This window comes from Acomys russatus, chromosome 23, assembly GCF_903995435.1.
Source record: "Acomys russatus chromosome 23, mAcoRus1.1, whole genome shotgun sequence".
In the NCBI taxonomy this organism is placed as follows: Eukaryota; Metazoa; Chordata; class Mammalia; order Rodentia; family Muridae; genus Acomys; species Acomys russatus.
This window is the reverse complement of record NC_067159.1, coordinates 12,370,850-12,384,743: the sequence shown is the minus strand read 5'-3', so window position 1 is coordinate 12,384,743 and position 13,894 is coordinate 12,370,850. Positions and strand designations below refer to the sequence as shown.

The window sequence follows — 13,894 nt, the reverse complement described above, 5'->3', positions numbered from 1 at the left end:
AAAGGAGAAATAAATCCTAAAACCAAAAGAGACGTGAGCCAGGTGCTGTGATGTTCATTTCAGAAATCCGTTATCCTGGCAAAGGGAATTAGAAAGGTCGTCCTGAAAATAACTACAAGGGGATCAACTGCCTCGGTGCAGAACTAGTCTTATTGTTCATAGTTTAATGGAAGCTTGGAGGAAAATCAGCTATTTTAAAAACCAGGGCACACTCTGCAGCTTCGTTCACAGCTTGGATTTCTCATTCCTCGGCAATGAATCTTAATCACCGGGTTCTCCTCGCCCCATTTTGTTCAAGTTTATTTCTCCCAATGTGAAGTATATTTTTACACATTTAAAATTATGCTCCTATCATTTCAGATAGGATTTATATTTGATGAAAAATTAGTTTTGTAGGTGACAGAAAAGATAGAAATGACTGATTAATATGAAAACATGACAAACCATGGAGACTATTTCTTATTAATTGCAGACAAAGGCTCATTTATGAAAACCTTCAGGAAGGTGCATTTGCCGTCCTAATTTAAAGAAAAGGATCATTTTTTAAATGAGATTTTAGAGTCATGGTTTAAAAAATACTGGGTTGCTATTTTTTCTCATTTCTGCTTTATTCTTGGAAACTAAAACATAAAATTTCTCTATTGAATAAGTTGTTCTGTTTAAAATCAAATCTAAAGGAAGTCAGCAATTCTATTTAAACTTGGAATGCAAACCTTTGAAATTAAAGCAGCAAGAAGAACCATATTAAACTTCAATTCAATGCCATAAGCCAGCATAACAAAATGTTTATTTACATAAATGAAAAACATCTACACATAAATCAGTTTAAAAATAATGCAAGCCCACAGCTTCTTATTATTCCAATTCATTTAGCTTATTTGCATGTATTATGTAATTAAAAAATATTTTCTGAGCCAGGCATGGTACTGCATGCCTGTAATCTCAGCACTTGGTAGAGACAGAGGCAGGCAAGTCTATGTGAGTCTGAGGCCAGCCTGCTCTAAAAAGCGAGTCCAGGACAGCCAGGGCTACACAGAGAAACTGTCTAAAAACAAAAACAAAACACCCAACCCCAAAATAAAATAAAATAATAAATAATATTTTCCTATGTTTGTAAGACAATTTTCTAAGATACTATGTTATACCATAATGCAAAGTAAGTATAAAATAGTACACAATGTTAATTTCTTTACAACTAATATATATATTATATATGTGTATATATATAATATATACATATGCATTTATGCAACTGAAACCTGGTGCTTTTACCTATCCCTTTCCTATCTAGAATACAAATAATGCGAAGGACCATGTTGTTTTTATAATTAACAACATGGTTGTGTTCAATGTCACATAAGACGTGAGGTCGGTGGATGACAGATTACTTGAATCCTGCCTTCACATACGGACAAGAGGATGAATATTAGTCCTACTCTTATGGAAGAGAAAGTGATCATCGCTGAGGATGTGCCTGCTAAGACCTGGTTAAGAGAACTCCTGAGGGTGTAAGAGCAGGTAACAGTGAGCACATGGCCTTTGCTCTCTGACAGGATTCATCCACTTCACCATTATCTGCTCATTGACTAGGCAAGGTTATCACAGCACACACGAGCAGCTTAAGCTCACAGGAGAGGGAGCTACCAAAACACTTCCATCCTCTCCATCTAACCGTTAGACAGCATGACAAAGAATAACAACCTGATTTAAAAAAAACAAAAACAAAAACAAAACTCATGACTGTGGAATCACACACAGGAGGTTATGAGTTTCACCAATGTATGACAATTTAACAAAAGTATAAAAACATGAACTTGGTTGAAAAGACTATATGCTGCAGCACACAGATGTACTACATAGAAACAGAAATCAATCACAAATCTCCAATACTTAGATAGGAGGAAAATTTTAAACATAAGATTAAAATTTAATTAGTAACTTTGACCTTGAGTGCCACTTGAGGTGAAAAATATTACAGCAGTGCTTGGATTTACTTGGGACATATGATCTCACATTCTTGAAAAAGGGCCAGCACCTCCGTGTTCCTGAAATAATTGATCTATCTCTTACAAGTGTTGTTTTCCTGATACCAACATCTGTCTCAGGAAGAGAGGTACAAAGTGATGAAAACACCCTGCTATATTTAAGTGATTCAAAAGAGCTCCCATAATTTGCATCTGACATATTATTACATTTATAAAGGCAGTCAGGATTACAAATTTGTTTTTTAAGAAAATCTTAGCCTAGTACAGAACAAGGAAAAACAGCAAAACCATTGTGAACATAGCATATACAGATTAGGTATAATTACTAGTAGAATGTTCTAAGTGTGTGGATAAGCCACAGCCCAAATATATAGCTCTCATCTTTCTTGTAAGTTAGAAATCCACCAAAACAAACAAACAAAAACCCCACATTTTTCAATGACAGTTCATTGCCTTTACTGAAATTAAATTTTTTTCCAATTATACCCAAAACAAATCACTCTCAACCATCTCTGTTCGTTGTATCTTTTAGTAAAGAGAATCAAAAAAAAAAAAAGTAAAAGTTGTTCAATAATCAGGAAATAAAGGAAATATGAATATTACTATGATTGCGCAACTTTTTGTTTATAATTTCAAAATATAGACAAATGGTCTCACTCCACAGCTCTGGATGTCTTCGCGCTCACCATGTAGGTCAGGATAGCCTCAAACTCAGAGACCCAGCTGCCTCTGCCTCCTGCGTTCTAGGCTTATTCGAATTCACCAGTTGCATGGATGCAACTTCTTTATTCAATATAAAATTGCAGCTGTTTTCAAAGATTTAACTTGCAAATATTGATTCTCCATGTGACAAAATGTCCAATGTGAAATAACTTGATATAAAACAAATTAACCAATATAATTGTTGATGGTAAATGAGTGTTTGCTGTTTACTAAGCACTTTTAAAGCGCTTTTCATCCACCACCTCACGTCACGCTCGCAACACCGGTGAGGCAGGTATTACTATGAGTCTTCTTTCATAAATATGAAAGCCACAACACAAGAAAGGAAGCACACTAAAAGGGGCGAGGCAGCAAGCAAAGAGACCAGTCCACCCTACACTTCAAAGCCACACTTCCCAACACTTGAATGCCACGGTTCGTTACTACATCAGCAGGTAGAATTCAAAAAGTAAGAGAATAGAAAGATGCAGGTGATATGAACTGGGAAGAGAAAAAATGGGGGGGGGGTGTGGTATCCAAAACGGAAAAGGAGAGGAAGATTAATACAGAAAGAGGTGAGAGACTGGACAAATATCACCAAAATTGTTTGATAAAACCTCAAGGATTTGTATTACTTTATACTTACCTACATATAAGTGTATGCATACACACACACACTCACACACTCATACTCACACTCACATAATCGTAACAGAAGTTATGACACTAGGATTAACAATGCTCCCCACAAGAACCACAGATAATAAAACCAGTGCCAGGCATGAGAAATCTTTAGAACGGCTAGTCAGGGTAGTCTACGTGGCTCCTCAAACAATGGCTGTTGTCCTTCGTTGTGAAGGTAAGCTCCTACTGCTGAAAACACTCCACACTAACAGCGCAGGACCTAGATTATTTGAGCTAAACAGAACTTGAAAACCTCCTTTCTGCGTTCCAGCGTCCAGGCTACCGGAAAATACTTAGAAGCTGCCAAAGGAGGGAAGTAATTAATAGTCCTACCCCATTGTAACACCTGTGAAACATAATAGCAATCAACATGCCAAGATATCCATAAAGGTGAAATAAGTGGCACTTACATGTTGGTGGCACCAACTGCTGTCTAATTGGAGGGAAACCAGGCTTAGTACGAGAAACTTAGCTAGTGAGGTCATGGGTCATAGAAGAGAATCACCACCTGCTACTTTGCTAGACCATCATGACTCCCAACTACATTCCAAATCTTATCCTTATAGCACAGATAAGTGTAGCTACCACCTCTCGTCCGTCAAAAAGCTTCCCTTTCCACCAAGTGGAGAGCATCACAGAGAACCGCCCCTGAACACAATACCAAGGTCAATGGATCATGGAGAGCCAAGTCCAGTGGCTCTCCAGACTACATCTCAGCTCTTGTTTCTACAGCTCAGGGACCAACTCAGAAGAAGGGGCAGAAAGATTTGTACAAGCCAGAATACCAAGATGGCTGCTGCAAATCAGTCTCTAATAGAAATGGCTGCACAATCGAGATCTTTACAATGGCAATATAAATAAATAGACATACCAGCTAGGAAAGAGGGAAATCTAATGGGATCGCACTCCTTAATAAGGAACGACAGGCAATGGATGATGGCTGAGACAGGGAAACTCCTCCTTTCCCAGGGATGAGCCCCCTAATTGGTTGTGTAATACAAAGTGACCAGCCCTGAAACCATATGCACATAAGAAACAAAGACAGACTCAGGTTGTATTGATGTGTTTGTGCATATATACAATATATTTACACATTTTCATATGTATTATATATACATACATTTGTGTAATGATAATTATTGAGAAGAAGTTATGAATTTGGGAGACATATCACTTATATAATCAACACACTCCTACTAAATACAACAGAGGTCTCTTCTAAATGCCATCACATACACCCCTTCAGGACATCTTGGCTTGGGAAACTCAGAACTATTAAAAGGTAAAATAGAGCCCTATGGTTTGTTTGTTTGTTTGTTTGTTTTTTGTTTTTAATCGCATCGGTTTGCTCTGTAGTTAAAATTTTGGAAAGAGTTGAAAGGAGAAGACTTGGGAGAGGTTGGAAGGAGGAAATGGATAGAATTATATTTTAACCAAAATGTATTTAAAAAAGCAAAAGTAAGAGAGTCAACACCTAAGGAAAAATAGTCATTCACTAATTCATGTACCAAATGCTGATTGAATCTTCTGTACACATAAAAATGTATCAAAGGTCTTTCCAATATAAAAGGTCCGTGTGCGATTTAGTTTGGCACATGGCTTTGAAATTTGAACCTGATGAAATAAGTATACTTGGTGTCTTCAAATAGTTTATTTTTTACTACAATCTACCCTTATGGGGTTCTAGAAAGCAATCAGTGCATTCAAACTTGGAGGTGTCGAAGATATCAGTTAGAAACTTCCACAGCCAAAGTACCAATGGCAAACACTGCTCCTAGGAAGCTGTGTGTTCATTTGGCCTCAGTTGAATGGATATTCCTTTAAACATCTTGGATAAACATCCCCCAAGAATTATGCAAATTTGCTAAACAACGGTCACCAGTTGTTCGCCGCAGAGTTTTCAAACAAGTGTTCATTCAGAGCAATGAAGCATGGCAGGCCAGCGGGCAGGAGGAGGCAAAGCTGTAAAAGCAATTACGCCAGACACATACCTCAGGCCTGAATCCAGGGTGGCTCAAGAAAGGAACGCGTAGAGCCCCACTGCAGCTTCAACCACAAAATTGTCACCTACCTGCTTCTTCCTAGCAATGTGACAAATGAGAACAGCATGCACACGCACGTATCGTATCTACAGGAAAATATTCTCTCATGTTCAGAGCACTTCTTGTATGTTTGTAAACGTGTTCTTCATGAAGTGCTTTATGACAAAGGGGTACGAATCTATTTTGTTATTGATTTGCTAGGCTGTATTTATAATCTGAAATTTTACTATATTTTCCTTTAAACAATCTAAAGGATCGTAGAAGTCTAGCTATGAGGTAAACTGTGAAGAGTTAAATGTACATATTCTGGCACTGTATATAAATGCATTTCTCTGGAGGGAAATAGACCTAATAAAAATGCCCACAGAAGAAAAAGAATTTTCAAACTAACACTTTTAAAGTCCAGATTATTTTCCAAAATAGAATAAAACGCACACAAAACAGTTAAAAAAAATCACTTAGACAATTAACACCCTCCTACTAAATACAACAAATGAGCTCTCTTCTAAATGTCACCACATGGAGCCCTGCGGAAGACCTTGGCTTGGGAAAATCAGAATGTTTAAAAAGTAAAACAGAACCCTATGGTTTTTGTTTTCTTTTTTCTTTTTTCTTTTTTTTTTTTTTTTTTAATGGCATCAATTTTGTTCTGTAGTTGAAAGAGTTAAACCGATCTCAGGACACAAGTGAGTCAATTTCTAGCCAGAGGCAACAGGGCTTCCATAATCTCTGTCCTCTCATAAACCGGTGGGGCCAGCCTGGGCTGGGTGTGGTTCCAGTTCAATGATGTCGTGCTTTGAAAAAGAAACTCTACAGCTAGGAGGACAGTGCTGCTGAGGAGAACACAAACCAAGCAGCAGTCCAGATTATTTTCCGGGGAGGGGGGGTGTTCTGCATTTCACAGTCCAACTCCATGGACTATCAAGTTCACGGAGTTGAATGCTTTAGCTGGAAATCCCCTTTACACCTCCAAGGATGGGATCGTGCACAGGACGAAATGTCCAATGACTAAATTGTGGAAGGCATTTCTTAATGGATGAAAAAAAAATAATTATACTAAGATAACAATAGGGCAAACTTCACAATGTTAGGGGAAAAAAACCCAGTGTCTTTTGCAGCTGAATCACTGGTCTCCAGAGGAGCCTTGTTCTAAGTCCTGACATCCATGTTTGCAATCTTAAGTCTTATAGCTAGAGAATGAGAAAAATTCCCCAAATGGGAGAGAGGGCAGCAGCTGCATGCTCTCCCCTGCCATCTTGGAAGAGTGGTAGGGAGCTGGTTGGTTTCTTACCTGATTTAGGAGGGAAGTGGGGAGGGTGCTGGGTATGTTAGCAGGCACCCCGGAGGCTGTTCAGTAAGCAAATAACCAGTTCAGCTGCTGACAGTAAAAAGCACACAGAGCTGGGGATTAGTCACCCGGGAATAATTTGCACTTTAAACGTTCACCTCCTGGTCACAAGGTGTGGACCAAACTGTGGGAACAAAGGGCAAGAGTGCAGCCGGCTTTCCACCGCAATGCCCATATACTTTCATAATCGCTTAACTGGGGTTATCACAGGCTGTATAATGAGAAACACACCTGGGTCTACCTGTCTGGGAGCTCGGCGGAGTCCATTGGTCCGTTTCTGTGAGGAAAAGAAAAACAAAGCAACAAAAAGATACGTTGGTGACATGACATGGAATCATTGTAGCATTGATGTTGCCCCACTTCCAATGAAAAACATGGCTAAGTGTGAACAAAATGTGGCTTTTATGTTTCCTCTCATAATTAATATAACTCATCTAATACGTTTTCTATTAGAATGTCATTGCGTTTTATAAGTCACTGACACAAACAGAAATATTTTCGTTTGCCTAATTTATGTATTATGACCCAGTATTTCTTAAAGTCATGGGATTAGAGGTTATAGGAAGACAACCTGCAGAGGTGTATTCTTGGTTAGAAAATATTCCCAGCAAAGAGATGTGAATAACGACCTGAAGCAGGTCTGTAAAAATTCTAATGTGAGTACTTCTGGCTCATGACAGACCAGTAACTGAAAAAGGCACACAGTCTCAAAGCAGAGACCCAGAGCTCTGGCTCCAGAAAACACTTAACTGATAGTGAGTTTTAATTACAGATGAATTGTATCTTGGTACTTAAAATGTGTGTGTGTGTGTGTGTGTGTGTGTGTGTGTGTGTGTGTGTGTGTACACATGCAGCTCATGAAGCACAATTATTATAGGAGGGGAATTTCTAAAAACCAAAACAAACAAACAAACAAACAAAAACCCTGCACACCATGAAAGGGAGACCAGAGATTTCTAAATCTGAAAATGCAAGGTTACCATTTGACTTCACAAGCATTGAAGTCTTTGTTACTTAGTTACTACAGTAATCTCAGAACTAACAAAGGATTGATTTTTTTGTTTTGTTTTGTTTTAGAAATAAATTTGAAGTTATGTGGAGGACCAGTGAATCATTGAGATTTTAAAGAGAGGAATTTTCTTTTCCAATGTGTTGGAATTTGTCATTGTGTGTCTAGGGTCATGGTTTCCTCAGAGGATTCCTCGATTTGAGAAACACACACAACCTGTGGGTTTTTTCTCAGGGTGGTTTCTCAGGTTGGTTTCATTCATAAGTTGAATTGAAATGGGATCTTTTAACCTTCTTAAGGGGCTCAAGGACATATTCTTAAGATTCTAGGATTCTTAAGTAAATCAAATTAGACAAACTTTAAACATGTAATTTTTGTTTTCACCTCAACTACTTTCAAGATGCATTTGTAAAAGACTAATAAGATTATTAATTTCTGCCAAGCAAGCAGGGTATCTACCTTAGGAACAGCATTATGAAGGATCACTCTAAGAGAAATGGTTGCCCGGGGCTACTTGGTGGCCACGACATAAAAAGGGAAGGCATGAAGTTACAAATCTATTTCTAAAAATATGAAAGAAAATTGCTGTCACATGCAAACTATTTTTTACCAAAATTTTTATTTAAAAATTTTGAGCATTCTACAGAAAGGGCACCAAACAAGACAGCTCATGATATTTTCAACAGAAGAATGCATGAAGAGGTCTATTGTGCAGGTGTTTGCGTCTCACCAACATCATCACCTGACTACAGACACTGTCGTGCCCTGTTTTGTCTTGAGTTTAAGATTAAAGTAAGTGGGCTGGAGAGATGGCTCAGTGGTTAAGAGCACTGACTGCGCTTCCAGAGGTCCTGAGTTCAATTCCCAGCAACCAGATGGTGGCTCACAACCATCTATAATGTGATCTGATGCATACTATATACATAATAAATAAAATTTTTAAAAAAGATTAAAGTAGGTGACACAATGCAGTTAATGGTCACATAGAAAAAGAGATTAATTAAAAGTCAAAATATCTCTGCTTGTGTTTCGGGGAAAATTATAATCGCAAAATACTTCGCCAGAACGGTGGTGAGAGTTCATTTGCTTTAAGCGTTTGGATCATTAAGTGGTTCTTTACTGTCACTGTCATTATTAACTTTGTGGAGTTGTGATAGTTTAAGTTCACACAAAGGATGCCTTCTGAGAAACTACAGCTTCTCTATTCTGTTGTGGTTTTGAATCATGGTCTCACTGTGCTGCTGAAGCTGATCTCAAATCCATACACACAAGAGAGCCTCTTGTCTCAGCCTCCTCAGCAGCTGAGACTACAGGCATCTATCACCGCACCCCACTTGCATTACTTATCGCTTTATGTTTTTCCTCCCGAGAAGTCATTTAAGTCAGTCACCCTAAAAACAGAAACTCTACCGTAGGAGAGGCAGTCGGAAAAATAAACTGTATATTAAAGAAATTCGTCACACAAAAGAGTAGCCTAACTAATCAAGGTGCATTTGGAGAAACTGTGATCAAAAATACTTTTAAAGCACCTGAAAAAAAATTTACGGCAAAAATCATAAAATAATTTTAAAATCTTTCTGAAATGCAAAACCAATATTGCTGACACTAATAAATCACTCTCTCACCTACTTTCTCAAAAGCCTGGTCAGGGCTGGACAGACCTGATCTTCAGGTAGGAGATGAGAGGACAGGACACACATAATTGCCATGCCTGGGAGCTCCCAAGTCACAGGCCCAGGAGGCATGCGAGTTGGCCTCTGGAATCTGACACTTTTTTTTTTTTTTTTTATGTGCCCATAGCCTAGTTTTATAAGCACTTGGTAATTCTTTCTTGCTTCACTGTCTTGTCTTATTATTATTTTTTTTAACTACATGTATTGTCTAAAAATCTCCTGGTCTTCTTGCCTCTATGTGGGAAAAACATAACTAATTCTGTCTGTTCGTTTTTACGAAAAGCACAAGGAAAAGCATCCTTTGTTGTATGAAAGTTAGCCTTGGTTCTTCCACAGCGGGAAATTGATGCAAAGGGGCTGAGGAGATATGTACTAATGAACTGGCTTTCAGTAGTCAGAAGGATCCCTGAAAGCCGAGACTGCACGAGAGGTGAACACCCCAGGCAAGCTATATACACCTATGGACCCTGTGGCTGAGGGAAAAACTGACCTGCCTTGAGAACAAAGTGAAAAATTTAAAAGAAAAACTCAAAAATCATACAATCATAGGCACTAAAAAAAAAAAAAAAAAAAAAAAAAAGAAAAAGAGGAGAAATCTAAGCCAGTATGGGAGAGACAGAAAGTTTACAAGAAAGAAAACAAAATGAAAAACACAGTCCCAGGATTCTTTGCTATACTTTTGCCTAAAACAAAGCAGCTTCCAAGTGGATTGGCCAGCCTGAGAACACACTACAATCTTCTTCTACCCAGGCAAAGTGGAGGTTATTAGTGAAATTAAACATTAAATGACAATTGCACTTATCACATTCAAAAGTTAAGAAAATCACTACAACACTGATGCTACATTGTAAATTTTTCAACATGAAAATTAATTCCTTTGTATTAATAGGCTCACATGTAATTTTAAGGGTATATATGTGTCTGAGAGAATTATTTAATATCATGTGAAAATGATTAACTACTTCTTATTAGCACATTTTCCTTCTGCAAATACACCCACTTTACATACCTTCCTTGAAATAAAATGAAATCGCTTTCTTTGGGGGGAAAAAAAAAAGGTCTAATAGGATAAAATAGGAAGTAACCTGGAGTTGAAGCTCAGGACTCCACATGGTATCTGTCTCAATAACCTGAGCCAGCGTGTGCAACTAAATCACGCTCGGGGAGAAGACTCCTCACAGCTCGGAAACAAAAACTTCCCTCCCTTTCTAAGAAGTATAACACAAACTTTACGGTAACTGGAGTTAGCCTGAAATACGTCACTATGTCCTAATTTTCTTTCAGAAAATATTGCTGCCTTATTATATGTTGCTGGTCTTAACTCCAGCTCCTGACAGTCACCCAGAGAGGCAGTCTGACCACTGCATCTACCTCAAGGTGCCACATCCTTGATACCCTGCATGCAGAAGTTACCCACTTAGCTCAAGCAGAGACAAGGACCTCTGACGCCATTTCCCTCGTTTTCCATATTTTTGTTAACTCTAAAAATACTCCCTGATTAAAAATAAGTATACTAATAATGTAGCCACATTCTGGTCTGGGGTTGTTTTATTTTTCTATTATTTTGTTTTGTTTTTGTTCTTTGGTGCTGAAAGTGGAGGCATTTTTAAAGACAGATAATGGGCATGTGTTAGTCACGTCAGTAAACAGAATCTTTCATTCTTTTATTCTGAAATTCTCAGGTGGCCTTATTTTTTACTCATTTCAGACACATTTTAGACTAATTTCATCTGCTTTTTATTTTTTTTTTTTTATTTTTATTTTATTTTATTTTTTTGCTGTGGTATTTTTGCAGAGTCAGGTAAAATTTTTGTAACTTTTGATTGATAGCCAAAATAATGGTAGTCCAGGATCTGTCATATTTTACATTCTTTGCCAGGTTTTCAAGTGATTTTATTCTGAGATATACTCATGAAGCACATGTTTCTGAGCCATTGGGAGTTAGGCTGTGCTAAACCCAAAGGTAATGTTCTCAGTGCGCGATAACATCAATGCGGCTCCATACTGACCAAGTTGGTGCTAGAAGAGGAAGCTACTAGAAATCCGAACCCAAATTCTTGGTTAAAAAAAAAAAAAAAAAAAAAAAAAAAAAAAAAAAAATGATGGCAGAGCTCTCCCAAGTTACTACGCTTCATGGGAGGCAATAGTCTACCAACTTCCTGAGAGAGGCCACCCTCCCCACCACACGGAGCCCCTCCTTCATGCAGTATTACGGTAAAATAAAATCCACATTTCTCCTCAACCTAAGGCTTCTTTCTAAACAACTGTGAAAATTCCTGACTCTGTTCATGTTTTGACAAGCACCTGGCGGCTCCCTCCATTTCAGTCTCACTCAATTCATCAGAAAAGGCACATTTAACACTGTAAGAGCTCAAGCCTGTTTAAGTTAGCAAACACCTTGAAATTCAAAGCTTACATTAAAAAGTTTAAATGTCAATCTTACCTCTGGTGGTTTGAATGGCCCTTGCTCTGAAACAAAGGTAAAAATTGGCATTGTCAGTGCGGTCGTTGGGTTTGGTTAGCAGCCTTAGCTTGTCCTCTGCAGAGTGGCAAAACACTGCCGCTTTGTTTTCTTAACTGATACCTGTAATATATTTCCAGGGTCCCTCGGGCTGGGCTAGTAATTGTTTTGCAGCCCGGGTTCTCTTACCTTATTGGCCTGTCAGAGAAGTGACTCATATGTCTAAATGCCTTGTGGGTTATACTTAACTTTTTCAACTGTTTGTTAAGCAATGGCAAGTCAGCCTCATAAAACTCCTTGAAACAAGGACTTGCACTAGATTTCTACGCATGACCCGATCCTGAGATGGATGCAAGACTTTCTTTCAACACATCTTATTTTAAGATCTAAACACGCTATTAAATGATATTGCATAAACTAGATCCTGCAACTGCAAAAGGAACTCCGCACGCATTCCGAATTCCGCAAGAGAAAGTTTCCATTAACTGGCAATGATACTTACTTTCTATTTCAGATAAACTATAATTTGGTTTACAGAAAGAAATTTTTTTTTTAAGTACCCCAGTCAGGATTCGGTTCCAACATTGTTTCATCTTTACTTCACAGAATCTTTTTACTATAGTTTGGTTTCTAAAACTGATTCTCCCACTTATAGTCTTGAGACTTCAGGTGAGCAACCTGGTTGGGGAAGTAAAGGACATCAGAGTAAGAGCACAAACTGCTGCAGAAAGAAAACTGACCAGCAGGGCAGCCTTTTCTCTTCCTTCCCCGACATCTAGCAGCATTGAAACATGTTACAACCTCTCTAGACAGAGTGAAAACCCCTCCCCACTGTGAGCGCATGCCTGCACTTTCCCATCCAAAATAACTTCTAAGAAAGGATCTGAGAAAAAAGAAAAAAAGAAAAAAAAGAAAAGAAAAAAATGATGCAACCAAAGAAAACATCCTGAGAGCAAGGGCAGGCCTGGATAGAGAGCTCTGTAGGACGCTCCCTTAAAAGGTTCTGAGAATCCACAAGGCCAGAGTTCACAGGGAAAGCTCCTAGCAGGACACCTGCCTGGCTAGAGCAGGCTGCTTACACAAGAAGATTGCCTAGGGCAAGGAATGGGGAGGTCACTTTGTGGGCTTTCACTTTTTTTTTTCCTTCCTCTCTCTCTCTCTCTCTCTCTCTCTCTCTCTCTCTCTCTCTCTCTTTTTCCCTGATTTTAAAGGACACTCCAGATTAATGGAAATGGAAGCTCCATGAGCAGAAAGTCGCCTTCTGGAGAAGTGCTAAATCGGTCTCCTTTGTCAGTTTCAATCCCTAGCACCCTAGCGTCACAGATGACTAACTGCCTCCTATGAAGGCATCTTTGCTAGGCCTGAAAGCAGCTTTAACAAAGGAATATTCTGGGACAGGAAGGCTAGCTCATGTCTGTTCCTTCTTACAGAAACATGCTTCAGGATATAGAATACCGAAGATGATCAGCCAAAAGTACCCATCACGAACTAAAGGAGCGCGGAGCAGGAGTAGAGCTTAAGCCTTCTATGTAAGAAGGTTAAGGAATGCTCAGGCACTGCTAAGAGAACCCTGACATGGGGGCTTCTCACATCTTTCAGATTTGGAGTTTATTACTAAATATGCACCTTAATTTTAACTGTGAAATATCCTTTTTTTTCCTTATTCTTTGCATAGGAATGTTTTGATGCTCTTGTGCAGGAGGTCTTTCACAACATTTTTCATATGTCTTACTTGTTGCACAAAGATTGCAAAAAGCACTGACAACTGCCTTGTGTGCTAGTGTTCATGACACTCAGCTTTATGGGAGTAGGTACTGTTTGAAAAAAAAAGCAAACAGAGGGGTTAAGGTTTCTACCTCACTATGCAGACAACAGCACCTCTTCCACCTATGAGGAAGAAAAGGCCCTCCTTCACAAACTCTTCCCATCTCACCATGGAGGACTGGCTACAAGATAGTTATCTCCTGGCATTGAGTGTTACCAACCACAG

General features: G+C 38.6%; 1 protein-coding gene across 1 annotated transcript in view; it reads right to left on the bottom strand.

Annotated features, from left to right (window-relative positions):
• Vav3 (vav guanine nucleotide exchange factor 3) overlaps positions 1-13,894 on the bottom strand; it is a 327,028-nt gene that overhangs the window by 97,019 nt on the left and 216,115 nt on the right. Inside the window, exons 18-19 of the mRNA XM_051165697.1 lie at positions 11,887-11,912; positions 6,993-7,038 (exon numbers count right to left, since the gene is read on the bottom strand). Of these exons, the coding sequence (XP_051021654.1) occupies positions 6,993-7,038; positions 11,887-11,912 (72 nt within the window). The remainder of the gene's footprint in view (positions 1-6,992; positions 7,039-11,886; positions 11,913-13,894) is intronic.